A 21,462-nucleotide genomic window follows, 5' to 3' on the forward strand; every position below is an offset into this window, starting at 1 on the left:
TGAAAACAGAAGGGGGGGAATCTAATGATTAGTAAGCTGCAATATTTTACTTTTTGGGTTTAATAACGCTTTAAAATATTTGCACTTTCAAAGCCAAAATGATTTTGGTAACAAAATGTCAATGTGTTTTTTTTTATCTTTTTTTGTTTGCTCTGTGTGTTGAAAAAGGAAGTATAAAAAAATAAAATAACGTATGTTAACTACAACATCCAATTTATGTTTGATAGAAGATTATTATAGTAGATTATCATAATTAAATTATTAAAGAAAATTTTCTATTTTTCATGTTAACTTTTGTGTTATTTTTACTGTCATGCCCCAAATAATAAAACCATGTTTAATAAATCCACAGTGAGAGTTTTCATTATTTGGGTAAAATTTCCTGTTTGGGGAAATTTCATTTTGTGGTTTACAATGATAACCTGTGTCTTTGTGTAACTATAAAGGCAGGCTTAAATAGAAGCAAAAAGGTATGGACAGCCGCACTCCAATAAATGTAAAAAACAATAAAAGCCTTTAATCCAGTAAAAAAAACACTGCACAAACAGAGAAACAGCAAACGGTGGGATGATATAGCTGACGCGTTTCACATTGTTATACAATGCTTAGTCATAGCTATGACTAAGCATTGTATAACAATGTGAAACGCGTCAGCTATATCATCCCACCGTTTGCTTTTATTGTTTTTTACATTTATCGGAGTGCGGCTGTCCATACCTTTTTGCTTCTATTTATGCTTCGTGCATTACCTGCACCCACTGGATTTTTCTGACTCCATACTTACCACCGAGGTGCACTCATCTGGAGCGGCGGTCTCTTTCCCCTACTATAAAGGCTTCATCCACCTGCTGGCTTGTGTTTAGTTTTTGGGCAATTTTTAGGCATTTTGCCAAGGCACCCTTGAAGAAACCTGAAGGCACCCCAGTTTGATAAAGGCTGGGATAGAGTAGTGAAAGGTTAATACCTGTGTTTGTTTGCTATCTATGTCCCCGCTGGGGTGATTCACCCTTTCTATTTGTCCTGGAGACCCCTGAACAGAAACAGAGGAGAAATCTTCCAATGAGAACTGTTTAAAGCGGAGTTCCACCCTGAATTTTTTTTTTCCTCCAAAAAATAAATAAAACAAAAATGAAAAAAAAAAAAAAATTTACTTACCCTAAATAGCTGTTGCTATGCGGAAGTCTTGAATCTGCCTCTTCATCCTCCGCGGTGGATTCTCTTCCTCCTCCTACACTCGGTTTCTTCTTGTGAATGGGGCGCGCTGCATTCTGGGAACTGTGTGTATCCCAGAAAGCAGCCGGCCCATTCACAAAGCGCCGCGCTGCTCGCGCATGCGCAGTAGGAAACGGGCAGTGAAGCCGCACGGCTTCACCGCCTGTTTCCCTTACTGTGGATGGCGGCGCTTGGAGCTGCCAGGATCAAGGATCGGCCTCGGCGGGGGTCGACATCGCTGGCGACAAGGACAGGTGAGGTAAGTGTCCTTATTAAAAGTCAGCAGCTACAGTGTTAGCAGCTGCTGATTTTTTTTTTTTTTACCGGACCTCCGCTTTAAGAGAGGGTTTCCCATCATTTTGGATAGACTTCCTTTGACTTCCTGTTGTATCTACAAGACAGGAACTGAAAGTGTCAGTGAACCCATCTACATCCCTCCTGCCATATAGGTTAGGAAGACTAATGCCCTGTACACACGATCGGTTCGTCTGACCGTTTTCATCGGACGAACCGATCGTGTGCGGGCCCCATCGTTTTTTTTCCCATCGGTGAAAAAAAATAGAACCTGTTTTAAAATGTTCTAATAGTTAAAAAAACAATAGAAAAAAACGATCGTCTGTGGGGAAATCCATCGGTCAAAAATCCACGCATGCTCAGAATCAAGCCCACGCATGCTCGGAAGCATTGAACTTCATTTTTCTCTGCACGTCGTTGTGTTTTTACGTCACCGCGTTGGACACGATCGGATTTTTAACTGATGGTGTGTAGGCGCGACTGATGAAAGTCGGCTTCATCGGATATCTGATGAAAAAATCCATCGGTCCGTTTTCATCGGATGAACCGATCGTGTGTACGTTGCATAACACAAAATAATCCATCGCTAAATCCCACTATTCCCATGATTAGGATAAATAATTTTTTTATTAATTTTGAGCTGGTCATCTGACTTTTATCATTTTTTCTGCACTGCAAACGGCAAAACTGGAGCATTTACAGGCGGGTGGCAACACTGCAGAGAGAAGATAAGCCTGTAGAGCAATCCAACACTTTGGGCACCATATAGAAAGCAGAGGGGAAGCAGGGTGCTGGACGTAGAACGCTCTCTGTGTTCTAGTACCTGGCACTAAAAGAGAAACAGTGTTATCTCCGCCCGCAGTACAAGTAAAGTGCCAGCCTGGGGAGAGAGCGGCGTGGGAGCATGTGGTAAGGTAAAAAGGGGATAGGGGTTATATTTTCACTGTCATGGCAAACAATAAAGCAGGGGGAGTGATTGGGGGGTGGGGGGGTTAACTGCACATGACCTGCAATAGTGGGTTTAACTACAACTGCCACTGACCACCAATGCAGGTAGAGTGTGTGTGGCACTGGGGGCCAAATTTCACTGGCAGTAACCACCAATGTGGGGGGGTTAACTTTCATTGCCATGATCACCAATGCAGGGAAGGGTTGGCAAGTTAACTTTCACTGTCACTGACCACCAATGCAGGGGGTGGGTTAAATGTCACTGCCAGTGACCACAATGCAGGGGGGATTAACTTTTTTTTCTACCACTGTAGGGGGGGGGGGGGTTACATTTTACTGCTGTAACCACCAATGCAGGGTGTACAGGTGGATTAATGCTCACTGCCACTGACCACCAATGGCAATGGCATCAATCATCTCTGCAGTGGGAGGGATAGGAGTTAAATATCACCACCAATGACTACCATTGGGGGGGGGGTTAATAGTACAACAGTGTTGGGGGGCTATTATTGTGTTTACTGACACCAATGTTGGTGCTTAGCACTGCGTTCACTGACACCAATGTTGGGGGTTAGTATTGCGTTCACTGACACCAATGTTGGGGGTTAGTATTGCGTTCACTGACACCAATGTTGGGGGTTAGTATTGCGTTCACTGACACCAATGTTGGGGGTTAGTATTGCGTTCACTGACACCAATGTTGGGGGTTAGTATTGCGTTCACTGACACCAATGTTGGGGGTTAGTATTGCGTTCACTGACACCAACGTTGGATGTTTTTATTATGTTCACCGGCACCAATGTTAGGGTATAATATTGTGTCCACTGAGACTAATGTTAAGGGGTTTATAATGCGTTCACTGACACCAATGTGAGTTATTATTGCATTCACTGCCACTAACAATGGGGCTATTATTGCATTTACTGACACCAACGCTGAGGGTTATTATACTCCAAGTTCTTCAGTGTGCATTGCATTACCCTTCAAAAAGTGCAGCAGAAATGTAATTTTTGGGTTTTCAGGTACAAAAATGTGATGCAAATTTTACAGCCCTATGAAAGTGTTGGGGGCAGCACTTGAGGTCCTCCATAATCTTTAGGTTGACCACCACTGACCTAAGTGACAACTTCCTTCACTATGTCTATGGGACTGGATGTGAAATCTCCCCAAAAAGACAAAAAGCAAACTTGACAAGAGCTACAGTAAACCCTTCTCTTCTCTATCCAAAACTATATGGCCCGGATTCACATACCTTGGCGCATAGTTATGCCGGCGTAGCGTTTCGAATATACGCTACGCCGACGTAGCGCAGAGCGGTGAGCACAGTATTCACAAAGCACTTGCTCCATAATCTACACTGGGTTCCCTCGGGCGTAACTCGTCGTAAGTGGAAGTGGGCGTGAGCCATGCTAATGAGGCGTGACCCCATGTAAATGATGGGCCGAGTGCCATCAAGATACGAATAACGAATGGCGCATGCCCCGGCCAATGGACGCTTCCCAGTGCGCATGCTCAGATTCACGTCGAAACAACTGCCTAAGTTACATCGAATCACTGCCTACAACTTGAACGTAACCTACGACTAGCCCTATTCACGTACTACGTAAACGACTCGTCGTAAGTGGCAGTGGGCGTGAGCCATGCTAATGAGGCGTGACGCCATCCATGTAAATGATGGGCCGAGCGCCATCAAGATACGAATAACGAACGGCGCATGCGCCGTCCCATGGACGCTTCCCAGTGCGCATGCTCAGAATCACGTTGAAACAACTGCCTAATTACATCGATTCACTGCCTACGACTTGAACGTAACCTACGACTAGCCCTATTCACGTACAACGTAAACGACGTAAAAACTACGGCTATGTTCCCTGGTGCAGCCATTTGCATTGATGCTGCTGACTTACACCTGCTTTATGAGGCTTAACTTTACGCCGGACGTACGACTTACGTAAACTGCGTATATTGATGCCCCGGGCGCAAGTACGTTCGTGAATCGGCGTATCTCACTAATTTGCATATTCGAATCATCCGCGGATATATTTCGGGCCGACCGATTTCCAGCGGATAAAAATTTCTTAGCATGCTAAGAAATCTATCCGCTGGAATCGGCTCCAGCGGATCGATCCGGTGGTCTGTACAGACTCACCGGATCGATCCGTCCGAACCCATCCCTCGCATGCGTCGTAATGATTCGACGCATGCGTGGATATCCTCATATGACAGCGTCGCGCACGTCGCCGCGTCATAATCGCGGCGACGGCGCGACACGTCACCGCGGACGGAATTCCGCGGGGATTTTGATCTCCTGGTTAGTACAACCAGGAGATCAAAATCCGCCAGAGGATTTATCCGCGGATACGGTCCGAGGACCGTTTCCGTGGATAAATCCTCTCGTGTGTACCCGGCATAAGTTTTGATATGGCTTTACAAGCCAAACTCCCATGTAGTAAAGAGCTTGGGTGTGGTGTGAACCCAAGGCAGTTGCCTCTTCTGGCCCAATCAGCTGTGGTCAGGACATTCCTCAACCTGCAACTACACATACACAAAGGGGCAAGGAACATAATTAATCCCTTCCCCGCCCCCTAGTGTTAACCCTCTTCCCTGCCAGTGGCATTTTTACAGTAATCAATGCATTTTTGTAGCACTGATCGCTATAAAAATGCTAATTGTCCCAAAAATGTGTCACAATTGTCCGAAGTGTCCGCAATAATGTCACAGTACCGATAAAAATCGCTGATCGCCACCATTACTAGTAAAAAAAAAAATATTAATAAAAATGCCATAAAACTATCCCCTATTTTGTAGACGCTATAATTTTTGCGCAAACCAATCAATAAACGCTTATTGCGATTTTTTTAATGAAAAATATGTAGAAAAATACGTATCGGCCTAAACTGAAGAAAAAAATTGTCGCTCTATTTTTGTTTATAGCGCAAAAAATCTAAACCACAGAGGTGATCAAATACCACCAAAAGAAAGCTCTATTTGTGGGGAAAAAAGGACGGCAATGTTGTTTGGGAGCCACGTCGCACGACCGCGCAATTGTCAGTTAAAGCGACGCAGTGCCGAATTGCAAAAAGTGGCCCGGTCATTGACCAGCAAAATGGTCCGGGGCTGAAGTGGTTAAAACAGCTCTGAGTACAGATGGGTAATATTTCAGAAGACAAATAAAAGCGAATGTCTATATTTAGGATGTTGTGGTGCCGTATATGAAGAGAATCTGATTAATCTGAATACAGACTCAGCATCTGGCTGTAGGATGTTGTGTAGGAGGACATATTGCAGCGTTCAGTACAAATGTCGAGCACTCGCGTCTGTTTTTGGAAATTGCCTCGTCATTCACATTCACAAAGATCACTTCAACAATAACAGAAATAATTGAATTATTAGAACAGAGTGGGAAACGATCACATTGTGTTCATAATGCGAGCATCATTAGACCTGACCACCTTGTTTTTAGCAGTAGTAGAATGTTGTACCATAATAGCCATCAATTAATGCACAAAGTTTGGAGTTTTGGTATGGACGCCGTATACAGGACTTGGGAGCGTGCCCGCAAAGGTAACCCCCTTGGGAGAGTGCTTCCCAGAGGAGGTTATCTATTGCGGGGAGGAGCCGAGACAGCCGCCAAGGGACCCCAGAACAAGAGGATCGGGGTCACTCTGTGCAAAACTAACTGCACAGTGGAGGTAAGTATAACGGGCCAAATTCAGATAGATCAGCGGATCTTTAGATCCGCGTAATCTATCTGATTTAAGATTCGCCGCCGCAAGTTTTAGAGGCAAGTGGGTAATTCACAAAACAATTCCGCGGCTAGGGGGAGTATACTTTTCAAATCAGGCGCGTCCCCGCGCCGATCGAATAGCGCATGCGCCGTCCGGAAATGTTCCCAGCGTGCATTGCTCCAAATGACGTCGCAACGACGTCATTGGTTTCGACGCTTACGTAAATGACGTCCATCCGTATTCGCGAACGACTTACGTAAACAACGTAAAAAATTCAAATTTCGTCGCGGGAACGACGGCCATACTTAACATTGGCTGCGCCTCATAGAAGCAGGGGTAACTATGCGCCGGGATAACCCTTACGTAAACGTCGTAAAAACACTGCGTCGGGCCCGCGTACGTTTGTGAATTGGCGTATCTCGCTGATTTCATTATTCACTGCGTAAATCAGCGAGAACGCCCCCAGCGGCCATTTTTAAATTGCAGTTAAGATCAGACGGTGTAACACAGTCCCTGTCGGATCTTAGGCATATCTATGCGTAACTGATTCTATGAATCAGTCGCATAGATACGACCGGCCTAACTCAGAGATACGACGGCGTATCAGGAGATACAACGTCGTATCTTTTTGAGAATCTGGCCCAACATGTTTGTTATTAAAAAAAAATATTCGAACCTTAACAACCCCTTTAATTCATAAAAAAGACCAACTATCTTTGTGCTTTGATAGCCAGGTGAATAGTCCAAGTGCAGGCAGGTATAGGCTGCAGCATATCCAGCAACCTGAAGGTGGCACTGTGCCAGTATTTCAGGCTGGTAGGAGTCCCATGAAGACTAATTGGGGTTGATTCATTAAAGGCAAATAAACTCTGCACTTTGCAAAGTGCAGTTGCACTATGCAAGTGCTGTTACTCCAGAGCTTAGTAAATAAGCAGAAGCCTTGGTGACTTCCATCATCCAATCATATGCAAACAAAAATGCATTTTTCTTTTCCTTTTACGTGATTGGGTACTCTTTTGAAGCTTTACCTTATTTACTAAGCCCTGGAGCAACTGCTCTTTGCAAAGTGCAAAGTATATTTACCTTTAGTAAATCAAGCACTTTGTCTCCTGCTATGGGCTCCAGGCAGCCATCCTGGTTGAAGCACCTTTGGCACCAATTACAGCTTCAAGTCTTTCTGAGTATGATGCTACAAGCTTGGCACACCTATTTTTGGGCATTTTCTCCCATTCTTCTTTGCAGGACCTCTCAAGCTCCATCCAGTTGGATGGGGAGCGTTGGTGGACATCCATTTCCAGATCTCTTTAGAGATGTTCAATCAGGTTCAAGTCTGAGCTCTGGCTGGACCACTCAAAGACATTCACAGAGTTGTCCCGTAGCCACTATTTTGTTATCTTGGCTGTGTGCTTAGGGTCGTTGTTTTGTTGGAAGATGAACCTTTGCCCCAGTCTGAAGTCCAGAGTGCTCTGGAGAAGGTTTTCATCAAGGATGTCTCTGCATTCATCTTTCTCTATATCCTGACTAGTCTCCCAGTTCCTGACACTAAAAAACATCCCCACAGCATGATGCTGCCACCACCATGCTTCACTGTAGGGATGGTATTGGCCAGGTGATGAGTGGTGCCTGGTTTCCTCCAGACATGAGACTTGCTATTCAGGCCAAAGAGTTCAATCTTGTTTCATCAGACCAGATAATATTCTTTCTCTTGGCCTTATGCCCAGTACACACCATCACTTTATGTGATGAAAAAAAACGACATTTTCTGTGAAGTAAAAAACGACGTTTTTGAAACTTCAATTTTCAAAGACGAAGTTGCCTACACACCATCGTTTTCTCACAATGATCTTGCAAAGTGAGGTTACGTTCCACCACGTTTTACCATTGAAGCTCGCTTCATAAGTAGCTTCTGGGCATGCGTGGATGAAAAAACGTCTTAGAAAACGACGTTTTTTGCTACACACTGTCAATTTCTGTGAAGTAAAAAGTGCACTTTTGAAAAACGACATAAAATTGAAGCCTGCTTCAATTTTTTTTGGTCGTTTTTTACAAGACATAAAACAACGTTTTCCCACACACACAGTCAATTAAAGTGACGTTTTTAAAAACGTCATTTTTTTTCATCACATAAAGTGATGGTGTGTACGCGGCATTAGAGTCCTTCAGGAGCCTTTTGGCAAACTCCAGGCGGGTTGTCATGTACCTTTTACAGAGGAATGGCTTCCGTCTGGTCACTCTACTATACAGGCTTGATTGGTGGAGTGCTGCAGAGATGGTTGTTCTTCTGGAAAGTTCTTCTCTCTCCACAGAGAAACGCTGGAGCTCTGTCAGAGTGACTATCGTGTTTTTGGTCACCTCCCTGACTAAGTCCCTTCTCCCCTGATCGTTCAATTTGGCCAGGCGGCCCGCTCTAGGAAGAGTCCTGGTGGTTCCAAACGTCTTCCATTTACGGATGATGGAGGTCTCTGTGCTCATTGGGACCTTCAATACTGCAGAAATGTTTCTGTACCCTTCCCCAGATCTGTGCCTCCATACAATCCTGTCTCCGAGGTCTACAGACAACTCCTTGGACTTCGTGGCTTGGTTTGTGCTCTGACATGCACTGTTAACTGTGGGACATTATATAGACAGGTGTGTGTCTTTCCAAATCATGTCCAATCAACTGAATTTACCACAGGTGGACTCCAATCAAGTTGTAAAAGCATCTCAAGGATGATCAGTGGAAACAGGATGCACCTGAGCTCAATTTTGAGTGATATGCCAAAGGCTGTGAATACTTCATGTACATGGGATTTTTTTTATTTTTAATAAATTTGAAAAGATTTCAAACAAGCTTCTTTCATATTGTCATTATGGGGCATTGTTTGTAAAATTTTGAGGAAAATAATGAATTTACTGTATATACTCGAGTATAAGCCGACCCGAATATAAGCCGAGGCACCTTATTTTACCACCAAAAAATTGGGAAAACGTATTGACTCGAGAATAAGCCTAGGGTGTCCATGTGCATGCTTCACTGTGCCTCACTTTGCCTCAGTGTGTCCATGTGCATGCCTCACTGTGTCCATGTGCATGCCTCACTGTGTCCACGTGCATGCCTCACTGTGCCCATGCCTCACTGTGTCCATGACTAGACTGACGTTTCAGGCCCCGTACACACGGGCGGATAATCCGCTGAAAACGGTCCGCCGGACCATTTTTAGCAGACATGTCCGCCTGGAGATTTCTGTCTGATGGTTGTACACACCATCAGACAGAAATCCGCGCGTAAACAATACGCGGGGCGTGGCCGCGCCGTCGCCGTGACGATGACGCGGCGACGTGGGCGGCCCTGGAAGTTCAAAGCTTCCACGCATGCGTCGAATCAGTAATCGGTCGGACGTGTCCGGTGAGTCTGTACAGACGACCGAACACGTCCGACGGACAGGTTTCCAGCGGATAGATTTCTTAGCATGCTAAGAAATTTTGATGCGCTTGAAAAACGGTCGGCTGGACAAATGTCCGCTGAAAAATGTCCGCTAGGCCGTACACACGACCGGATTTGTCTGCTGGAACTGATCCGCGGATAAATCCCAGCGGACAGATCCGGTCGTGTGTACGGGGCATCAGATGGGAGTCTATGGAAGGGGTGCCCGGGTTTGAAAAATCGGTGCTCCCCAGCTGTAGGTCCCCCAGACAACAAACTTTACACACCTGTAGAGGAGAAATGGGGCTACGTGTGTGCCAAGTTCCGGGTCCAGGGGACCTACGACCGTCCGGTACCGGGTTCCCAAAGTTACCAGAGAAATTACCATTTAACATGGTAGTCTATGGAAGGGGTGCCCGGGTTTGAAAAATCGGTTCTCCCCGGGTGTAGGTTCCCCGGACAACAAACTTTGCACACTTGTAGAGGAAGAAAGGGGCTACATGTGTGCCAAGTTTGGGTGTAGGGGACCTACAGCCGGCCGGTACCGGGTCCCCAAAATCCGGGAGATCAGGCGCAAAAAGGTGACTCGTGTATAAGCCAATGGGGGCATTTTCAGCACAAAAAAATGTTCCGAAGAACTTGGCTTATACTCGAGTATATACGGTACACCATTTTGGAATAAGACCATAACATAAAATGTGAAGCGCTGTGAATACTTTCTGGATACACTGTAGAAGGATATGCTTTGTTCATTTTTAATTTAAGGTCTAGACAAGGAGGTAGGTATTTATTCGATCACCGTAACTTTAGAAACCTTTCCTAACTACAAGACCTGAGATAAATGGAAAAATCCTGGTTTTCTGGGTCAAATCCTAAATGTTCCCAGGTATGTCCACAACGCAGCCCGTGAATTATCCTACGTTTCGTAATTACCCACAATTCACTCGGCAAGAAGTGGAACGGCTCTATAGGCGAGCCAGGCGCAGCTTACAATAAAAACGTGATTTCTGTTTATTCCAGGCAGCTTGTGTTTTTTATTCTCTTTAGTAATCGAGGACAGAAAATGACTTAAGTACGCAGTCATCTGCAGTGTTTTCCTCGGGTTCGGAACAAAGCCACCGTCTCCTTTTACAGTAAAATCAATATAATGCGTGTATAACAATTTGATCTCAAGGAAAATTCTAGGAGGGATATTACTCATTGTGTAGGAGAGCCTGGTGGTGGTTTACACAAACTATTATCTATACAACTCCCCGCTGGCTTCTAAAAGTGTCTGCGAAGATCTTAAATTTAACATATTTGTGCGAGGCCCATACATTATTACCGCTTTTACTGCTATCTCTGCATTGGAACTCGGTATATAAAACGGTTTGTCATTGTAAATTGTAGACAAAAAGTGCAGGGTCAACAAAAAGCGGGAAAAAAAAGGGGAAATAATAAACACCAACAAGCACGATAAAAAACAAACAAAGTTTAAGGTAGATGTAAACCTTACCTGAATGACATTTCGTTTTCTAAAGCACTGGGTATCATAAACAAATGCCATTTATAAAAAAAAAAAGGATGGACCATTCCATTTTACAACAAGGAACAGGGCCGTCTTTAATGTTGATTGGACCCTGGGCAAAAAAAAATTCTTGGGCCCCCCCATGCAATTTTACTCTCCCCTGCTCTGAGACATACAATAAATATCAGCTAGACTTAAAATCAGTTTACTGTATCAGATCAGGCAGTGATTGCGATTGGTTGCCAGAGGTTACAGCATATCATTACCACTTACTGAGTGGTTGCTAGAGGTTACAGCACACATTGCAGCTCACTGATTACCGTATTTATCGCGGTATAACGCGCTCCCGCGTATACCGCGCACCTCTAAAGTTGCCCCGAATCCTGTGGAAAAAAAGTTTTTTTTTACTTACAGTTTTAGTGTCTTGCGCGGCGTCCATCGGCGGCCTCGGCGGGTCCGGCGTCCGTCTGCGGCTTCGGGTGTCCTCTTCGTCGGGTCCGGCGTCCGTCTGCGGCTTCGGGTGTCCTCTTCGTCGGGTCCGGCGTCCTTCTGCGGCGTCCTCGCGTCCTCCCCGCTTGTTTCCCCGCGCCGAGTTTGAATACTGCGCCGACATATACCGAGCGCAGTACACTTGTGTATCGTCGGGCAGGCTCGGCAACTCTCGCGCTGACGTCCTGTACACTCAGGACGTCAGCGCGAGAGGTGCCGAGACTGCCCAAAGATACACGAGTGTACTGCGCTCGGTATATGCCGGCGCAGTATTCAAACTCGTGGCGGGAAAGCGGGTATCGGCGTATACCGCGCACCCACGATTTTGCCCTGATTTTCAGGGAAAAATAGTGCGCGGTATACGCCGATAAATACGTAGTTGCTAGAGGTTACAGCACATGAATTCTTCTTGTTAAATGGTTGCTAGAGATTACTGTACAGTAATACCATACCTCCCAACCAGCACGGATTCTGCGGGAACTTCCCGCACAGGCTGCATCTTCCCGCAGTCCCGCGAATGGGTTAATTTTCCCGCACAGGAAGCTGTGCAAGAAGAAGGAGCACGGGGTCTGAGGGGAGACATGCACAGCTGTGCACAGGTGAGAGACAACTGATCAGTGGCACCCGATCCGATCCGCGGCTCCCCCCTGCTCAACAACTTAATATCCTGTCTGAGGGGAGACCTGCACAGCTGTGCACAGGTGAGAGACAACTTTGACCAGCGGCACTCGATTCGCGCGGCAGCCCCCCCCTCAACAACTTTGTTCCGACCGGCACCCCCCCTCCCCCCTCAACAACTTCAATGACAAATTTTAATAAAGAATGTCCCGCAGTGAATTGTTTAAATGTTGGGAGGTATGTAATACTTCTCACTGATTGGTTGCTAGAGGTTACAGCACATCATCTCCTCACTGCAGAGGGGCATGATATACATATAAATGCCGCCTTTATTTACATATGAATGCCGCCGACCTCAGCTATTTACATATGAATGCTCCTGTTATTTTCATACGAATGACAGTTATTTACATGTAAACACAGGGTCTGCAGGTGAGTCATCTGTACACAACAATAGGGCAGAGCTGGGCAGCATTAGTAGCAGCACTTCACACTGAGATATCAGGACACAGCACAGGACTAAAACTTCAAGGGACAGGGGAATTTTAACTGGGATAGTTGGCAAGTATAAGGCAGCTGCTTGGGCCCCACAACAATGACAGGGCCCCTTTTGCCCTGACTTAAAGATGGCCCTGACAAGGAGGTTCTACTAGCAGACTGGTCATTCCTATCTGCTTCTCTGTAGTAATCATAGAACACCATAAGGTGCCTACTCAGATCTTATTCCAGCGCCACTGAAGCACAATCTTACCTGACTGCTGTTGCAAACCAATAAGACATCCCTGCTGTTTATGGAATTTAATTAGTTTATCCAACATAAGTGTTCCACCGCTCCAGGCCGGTCCGCTTCCACTTGCCCCTGTAACCTCTCCGAGACCCTAGTAGAGAAGGATGGATGACCGCACTCTAACCAGATTATGATTAGGCGCTCTTTAGTTTGAAACGCGTTAATGTCTGTGCCTGTGTTTGTGAAGCTGTGATCAGGTTTTTATGATGGATTTTTACCATAACGTTTTTGGACCTTTTTATGGTAGAGTGCCGTCATCCATCCTTCTCTGCTAGTTAATTGAATTTTCACTCGGGTAATACACAATGCATGAAGAGAAAGAGTAAAGAAAGTAAAGAAAAAATATACTGCAATTTCATATAACCTTCCAGCGGGTACTATGGCTGTGTATATATATATATATACACACACAATATTACCAAAAGTATTGGGACACCTGCCGTTATACGCACTTGAACTTTAATGGCCTCCCAGTCTTAAACCTCATACACACGACCGGATTTTCCGACGGGAATTGTGTGATGGCAGGATGTTGTCAGATAATCCGACCATTTGTATGCTCCATCAGACAATTGTTGTCAGAATTTCCGACAACAAATGTGGGATCGCATGCTTTAAAATTTTCCAACAACAAATGTGTGCTTTCCGATTATCCGATCATGTGTACAAAAGTCCATCTAGAAAAAATCCAAAGTACAAACACGCATGCTCAGAAGCAATGCTCACAACATTAGAAGAAGTTGCCCAAAGGGTGGTGCTAAAGGGCTGAAAAAAACATGTAGTTTCGTGGTTGTTGGCCAACAATTTGTTGCCGTTTGTATGCAATACAAGTTCATGGCCAATGCCCTTCGGACAAAAGTCCTACGCTTTGTCCGATGGAAATCCGATCGTGTGTACGAAGCTTTAGTCCGTAGGGTTCAATATTGAGTTGGCCCACCCTTTGCAGCTAGAACAGCTTCAACTCTTCTGGGAAGGCTGTCCACAAGGTTTAGGAGTGTGTATGGGAATGTTTGACCATTCTTCCAAAGGGCATTTGTGAGGTCAGGCACTGATGTTGAACGAGAAGGCCTGAAATGGAAGTTGTTAGTACAAAGTCTGTTAGACTACATATCTATTATCCATTTCTGTGACTTCAGTTTGGCTGTTAAAGGGTCACTAAAGGAAAAAAAATTTTTAGCTGAAATGACTGTTTACAGGGCATAGAGACATAAAAGTTAACTGATTCCTTTTAAAAATTATTAAAAATAGATAAAAAACAATCATATATTGTGCCTGCAGTGTAGTTTCGTTTTTGCTGTTGTTTGCTGGTTCTCTGATGTACAGAGAGCCACTAGAGGGCAGTCAGCCAATAGAGAGCAGTGATACTTTGTCTAAAACTCCTCAGCACCAATCCAGTTTCGTTTTACACACAGTAATCACATTAGTGACCACCGTGAGAAATCTCCCAGTACTGTGGTTATCAGGAAACAGGCAACCAGGAAGTGTCCAGAACAGAGAGGATTTACAGCAACATGAAAGCAAAAACGAACAATGAGGACATGAAACCAGGACTGCAGTGAGGTAAAGGAAGCTATTTAGCTAAAAAAAAAAATTCCTTTAGTGACCCTTTAAATTATTTAAAAAAATAAATACTAGCCGCCCTAAAAAGGACAGATCAATTCTGACATATATGAATAATAGGGATGAACTCAGGTGCGTTTGGCTACTAGTCTGAACCCCTCTGAGCTATTGCCCAGGAATCTCACATTGGGGACTGCCAGACACGACAGATGCATTCCCCGCCAGCTGCATGTATACAAGGGGCATGTATATGTATATGCATATGGGCTTCCGCTGCTTATGATTGGCGGTCCTCAGCGGCAGCTTCCTGGATAGCTCAGGTGTGTTCAGACTAGTATCCAACTATGCCTGAGCAGGGCCGTCTTAATAGCATCATGGGCCCCTGGGCAAAGTAATACACTGAGGCCCCTACTAGCCTGCCCCAATTTACGCACTTACTCTCAAGAATTAAAGTACATATAGTTGATATAATTAAACATATATTTATTAGTTCTTCCCGTTAAATTCATTTTAATCAATAAGAAAACATGGTGGAAATCAGAGACTAATCACTACAAAGGGCACAGTACAGGGAAGGTCAGGAGGGCACAATACAGGGAAGGTCAGGAGGGCACAATACAGGGAAGGTCAGGAGGGCATAGTATCAGTTCTGGGATGCTGCCCGGGACTGCCTGTAACGGTCAGGGGTTAACACCGTTTACGATATTCCATTCCTGAACCCAAGACAGCTTATCCGACACTCCAACAATCCAGCAGACACGATCCATTGGATTCCCCCCCCCCCAGAATAACGAGACACAAGGTCTGTTCTCTGGTTCCGAATAAATGAACACTTTAATGGTAAACTCTCAGGTTTTTATACAGTTAGAAGCCAAATATGGACAATGACTCAACTCCACCCACAACATGACACAAGGAACTTCAATACACATTCCGTTAGATAATGACATTCAGATGAGCTAATTACTAATCATTACCCCATTGATAACATCAACCTATGACGAAACGCGTCTGGGACGTGCACTCAGTGACGCTACCGCGCTCATTTTGAATGAGGAAGGGTTCTTATTGCCGGCCGGCACATATTTTAAATGCTTTACGATTCTGCTTAAATTGTAAGTACAATCTTTTTTACTAAAATAAATACCCCCAAACTGTATCACGCTATGGTCTGTTTCTGTTCTGGTGACCTACGGGACTTCTGAAGGGCAGCTACTTCTTCTGTGGAGGATTGGAGGATTTCCTGGGCAGCTGGTAACATTATTAGGACATTCTTTTGGACTGTTTCATTTTGATCAATGTATTGATTTTTTCCGGTATCACAGCTGGCTTATTGAGTTGGCACAGTTTTTCTTTTCTTATGATAAGCTACTCCCACCTGCTACATAATACACATTCCTTTAGTAAACATAATTGACATGCTAATCCACTACACCTGAAAGGTCAGACATCTGACCTTTCAGACTGCCAACACATATCTATCATCAATAGAACTTTCACACAATACAGTGTCATTAGCATCACACAATGAGAGGTCCTTCAGAAGCCAGACTTAATTAGCACCTCAACAGTCTATGTACCACATTGAAGGAGACACTCTCCTATTGACCTGTTGTAATTAGTTCTTCTAGGCATTAAGGAATATATTGTGGATTACTGTCCCATGCGAAAACAATCCAACATATGTCCCTTATTTCCTGACTCAATCTGTGCCCAAAGGTGACACCTGTAAGGCCTCATACACACGGCCAGACATGTCCGATGAAAACGGTCCGCGGACCGTTTTCATCGGACATGTCTGCTGGGATGTTTTGGTCTGATGTGTGTACACACCATCAGACCAAAATCCCGCGGACAGAGAACGCGATGACGTATACGACACCGACGTTCTCTGACGCGGAAGTTCAATGCTTCCACGCATGCGTCGAATCAATTCGACGCATGCGCGGGATTTCGGGCCGCTGGTTATACGTCATAACCAGCGGACATGTCCGATGAGTCATACTGACCATCGGACATGGTTCCAGCAGACAAGTTTCTTAGCATGCTAAGAAACTTTTTTCCCCTGGAAACCTGTCCGCTAGCCCAGGAATCCAGTCCGGTAGGCCCTACACACGGTCGGACATGTCCGCGGACCAGTTTCAGCAGACATGTTCGGTTGTGTGTACGAGGCCTTACACTGCCATTCTGGGACAGCTTAGTAAAAAAAGCATGACTATCCCAGCAAATCTGGGACAGTTGGCAAGTATTAAAATGCAAGATTATCATGGGGCCCCCATGCACCTGGGACCACTGGGCAGTGCCCAGGGATGCTCATTCATTAAGATTTCCCTGTGCCTGAACTCCTAATGAACAGATACAATCTATACCATACCATAAGTGGACAGACACATTCTCATGTTCCTCTAATTATACTTTGATCAGACAACGTAAGATATTGCAAAACACAAACAGGGAGTAAAACAAAACTCAGGTCGGAATCAATTGATATGATAACTGTTAGTTAAAGCTGCATCTTTTTTTTTTTTCTTTTTCTGCCAGGTGAAAATTGATAAAGTCTCACAGTCTCTCTCATGTAATAAAAAAGAACAAAACAAGAACATAAAAATGAATTATCTGACATAAATAAAAGAAGAGAGAATCTTTGTGTGTAAACACTTCCCCCTGGGCTGTCAGGTGGCGCTGCGTTTGCCCTTTTACTGGGATCTCGCCACCGCCTGTAACGGCTCCATCTGTCAGTTACTGTCTTCGAAACTGCTGCTCCTGCAGCAACTATGAAATCGCATAGTGCTCATGGGATCAGACACGTAACCTGTCAAATGAAAAGAAGTAAAATAAATGCAATGTCCTCCATGCGGGTCTGTGTAAAAAAAGACAGCTGTGTGTTTTGGCAGACAACAATAAACCTAATACCGGCGGGTCAGTCTACTACAGAAGTGATATTTCACAGGGTGACCCCCCCCCCCCCCTCCTTCCCACACACACTGGATTTTTATATAATTCTCGATTGGTGACATGTCAGCTGACAAGTGCTCCGATACACCTGGCAGGAACAATATTCGCCTTCTTGAACACATACCCCCAATAAATTCTGCATTTTTAGGCATTTGGGCATTTTTTTTTAAATGCAGCCCATTGCTTTTAATGAGCCTGTACACACAGTAACATCATTTTGATGGCTACCACAGCATCTTGCAGCGGCATGCTATTCCATCCGGTTTGCGTTTAGTTGGACCATCATTTATTTTTCAACAGGACAATGACCCCAAACACACCTCCAGGCTGTGTAAGGGCTATTTGACCAATAAGGAGAGTGATGGGGTGCTGCGCCAGGTGACTACCTCTTGAAGCTCATCAAGAGAATGCCAAGAGTGTGCCAAGCAGTAATCAAAGCAAAAGGTGGCTACTTTGAAGAACCTAGAATATGAAATATATTTTCAGTTGTTTCACACTTTTTTGTTATGTATAATTCCACATGTGTTACTTCATAGTTTTGATGCCTTCAGTGTGAATCTACAATTTTCATAGTCATGAAAATAAAGAAAGCTCTTTGAATGAGAAGGTGTGTCCAAACTTTTGGTCTGTACTGTGTATAAAGGGATTTTTAATACAGCTTACCTGTAAAATCCTTTTCTTGGAGTACATCACGGGGAAACAGAGCGGCATATTCATTACTATGTGGGTTATATGGAGTACCTTCAGGTGATGGACACTGGCAATCTCAAACAGGAAGTGCCCCTCCCTATATAACCCCCTCCCATAGGAGGAGTACCTCAGTTTTGTAGCAAGCAGTATGCCTCCCAAAATGTTCCCCAAAAGAGGGGTGGGAGCACTGTGTCCCGTGATGTACTCCAAGAAAAGGATTTTACAGGTAAGCTGTATTAAAAATCCCTTTTTCTTTATCGTACATCACGGGACACAGAGCGGCATATTCATTACTATGTGGGATGTCCCAAAGCAATGCTTTTAATGAGAGGAGGGAGACATCTTCCCAAGACAAAGGATTTAATTTAGAGGTATACTCAAATAATAATAATAAATCCAACTTAGTCGAGAAAAATTAAACTTAAATTTAAATTTTAACTCAAGGGTGCCCCCGATTCTGAGGGTCTTAAATTGCAGCCTGCAGCACTGCCTGCCCAAAGGCTGTATCAGTATTCCTTCTTACGTCCACCTGGTAAAATTTAGTAAACGTGTGGACTGAAGACCAGGTTGCCGCTTTGCATACTTGAGCCATAGAGATCTGATGGTGTGCTGCCCAGGAGGCGCCCATGGCCCTGGTAGAATGAGCCTTTACTGACAAAGGAGGAGGCAACCTCTTCAAGCCGTAGGCCTGAGTAATTAACTGTTTAATCCATCTCGAGATGGTGGATTTTGCAGCTGCCTGCCCTTTCTTGGGCCCATCCGGTAGAATGAACAACACATCTGTTTTCCGAATCTTCTCTGTAGCTTTAAGATAGGCCTTCATGGCCCTGACAATATCCAAGGTATGCAGCAACCCTTCCTTTCTGGAAGTAGGCTTCGGAAAGAAGGATGGTAGTACCAAATCCTGGTTCAGGTGAAAACTGGATATAACCTTTGGTAGAAAGGAAGGATGAGGACGGAGAACCACCCTGTCCTTATGCAGAATAAGATATGGCTCCTTACAAGATAAGGCTGCCAATTCTGACACTCTTCTGGCGGAAACTATTGCAACCAGAAATACCAACTTCCTTGTCAGTAAAACCAAAGGAATCTCAGCCAATGGCTCAAAAGGTTGTTTCTGCAGAGTTGACAGAACAAGATTTAAATCCCACGGACAAAGTGGTGACTTAACCGGAGGATTAATACGTAAGACCCCCTGTATGAAGGTCTTAACCAGCGAGTGGGTGGCCAACGGCCTCTGAAACCACACTGACAAAGCTGAAATCTGTCCTTTGATTGTGCTTAATGCCAGGCCTTTATCCACTCCTAGCTGGAGAAAACTTAACACTCGATCAATGGTATACTTGCGGGAAAGCCATTTCTTGGACTCACACCAGCCTACGTAGGCCTTCCAGACCCTGTAATAAATCACCCTGGAGACCGGCTTTCTAGCCCTGATCAGGGTAGAGATTACCTGCCTAGACAGCCCTCTACCCCTGAGAATCAGGGATTCAGCCGCCAGGCCGTCAAATTTAGACGCCGTAATGCAGGGTGGAGGATCGGGCCTTGCAAGAGTAGGTCTGGCCATAGAGGAAGCGTCCAAGGGTCTCCCACTGCCATCTTTAGGATTAGTGAGTACCATGCCCTCCTGGGCCATGCTGGAGCTACCAGGATGACTGGTTTGTGCTCCACCCTGATCCTGCGTAACAGGCGGGGTAGCAACTGTAGCGGGGGAAAGGCATATAGGAGTTTGAACTGATGCCAAGGGCAAACCAACGCATCGGCTCCGCAGGCCATAGGGTCCCGAGTCTGGGACATGAACCTGTCTAGCTTCTTGTTGAATCTCGATGCCATGACATCCACGTCCGGCATCCCCCACCTCTGGCAGATTACCTGAAAAATTTGCGGATGCAGAGACCATTCCCCTGGCGACAGAGTCTGACGACTCAAGAAGTCCGCCTGCAGGTTGTCCACCCCAGGAATGAATATTGCCGATATGCAGGGCACATGAGCTTCTGCCCACAGGAAAATCAAGCTCACCTCTCTCTGAGCTGCCTGACTCTTGGTCCCCCCTTGGTGGTTTATATATGCCACAGCTGTGGCATTGTCCGATTGTATCCTCACCGGGAACCCCTGCAATTTGGCTGTCCAAGCCTCGAGGGCTAGCCGAGCAGCTCTGAGCTCCAAGATATTGATGGGCAACTGCCTCTCCGCCTGTGCCCAAGTACCTTGGCGAGTGCAACCATCCAAGATCGCTCCCCAGCCCCTCAGGCTGGCATCTGTGGTCACTATCTTCCAGGCCACGGGGCTGAAAGATTTTCCCTTCAGTAGATTCTGAGGATTTAACCACCAGCACAGACTTTGCCGAACTCTTGATGAGAGTGGCAAAGGAAATTCCAAGGCCTGTGGCCTCTTGCTCCATGCTGACAGAATGGCTGCCTGTAGGATGCGAGTGTGGCTTTGAGCGTAAGGTACCGCCTCGAACGTGGCCACTAGCTTGCCTAGTAGTCGCATACATAGGCGAATAGTTGGTTCTCTTTTGCTTAGAACCAGATGTATCAAGTCTTTGATGGCCTCGACCTTTACCAGAGGCAGGAACACTCTTTGCTGCTCTGTGTCTAATATCATGCCGAGGTATTCCAACCGTCTTGTGGGTTGGAATGCTGATTTTTCTCGGTTTAGGATCCAACCAAACCTTTCGAGGTACTGGACCGTGAGGGCCACTGCTCGTTCCAGGCAAGGAGACGAGTGATCTATGACTAGGAGGTCGTCCAGGTAGGCTAGGACCGTGACCCCTTGGATCCTTAGACTGGCTAGGATCGGAGCTAGGATCTTCGTGAATACCCGGGGGGCCGTAGCCAGCCTGAAAGGGAGCGCCACAAATTGGAAATGACGCTGGGCCACCGTGAAGCGGAGAAATCTTTGATGTGGCTGAAAAATTGGCACATGAAGGTAAGCATCCTTTATGTCTATGGACGCCAGAAAGTCGTCCTTCTGGAGTGCGGCGGCTGCAGACCGAACAGATTCCATCCGGAAAGAACGAACCCTTAGGTAAACGTTTAAACCCTTTAGGTCCAAAATTGGCCTGACATCGCCGTTGGGCTTTCGAACGGTAAACAGATTGGAGTAGAACCCTAGCCCTTGCTCTTGGGCTGGTACCTCTACTATCACGCCCTGGCAAAGCAGATGATCCAACGCGGCCAGTAAAGAGGCCTTTTTTGTTGGATCGTTCGGTACCCTTGACTCCTGATAATGAGGTGGAGGAAACTCTAGAAACTCTAATCTGTAGCCT

The 21,462-nt window shown here is 45.4% G+C and overlaps 1 protein-coding gene across 1 annotated transcript in view; it reads right to left on the minus strand.

Moving 5' to 3' along the window:
- Positions 1 to 16,781: 16,781 nt before the first annotated feature.
- TNNI3K (TNNI3 interacting kinase) overlaps positions 16,782 to 21,462 on the minus strand; it is a 313,510-nt gene continuing 308,829 nt past the window's right edge. The window contains exon 25 of the mRNA XM_040360696.1: positions 16,782 to 17,358. Coding sequence (XP_040216630.1) covers positions 17,282 to 17,358 — 77 coding nt within the window. The 3' untranslated portion in view covers positions 16,782 to 17,281. The remainder of the gene's footprint in view (positions 17,359 to 21,462) is intronic.

This window comes from Rana temporaria, chromosome 7 (assembly GCF_905171775.1).
Source record: "Rana temporaria chromosome 7, aRanTem1.1, whole genome shotgun sequence".
Classification (NCBI taxonomy): domain Eukaryota; kingdom Metazoa; phylum Chordata; class Amphibia; order Anura; family Ranidae; genus Rana; species Rana temporaria.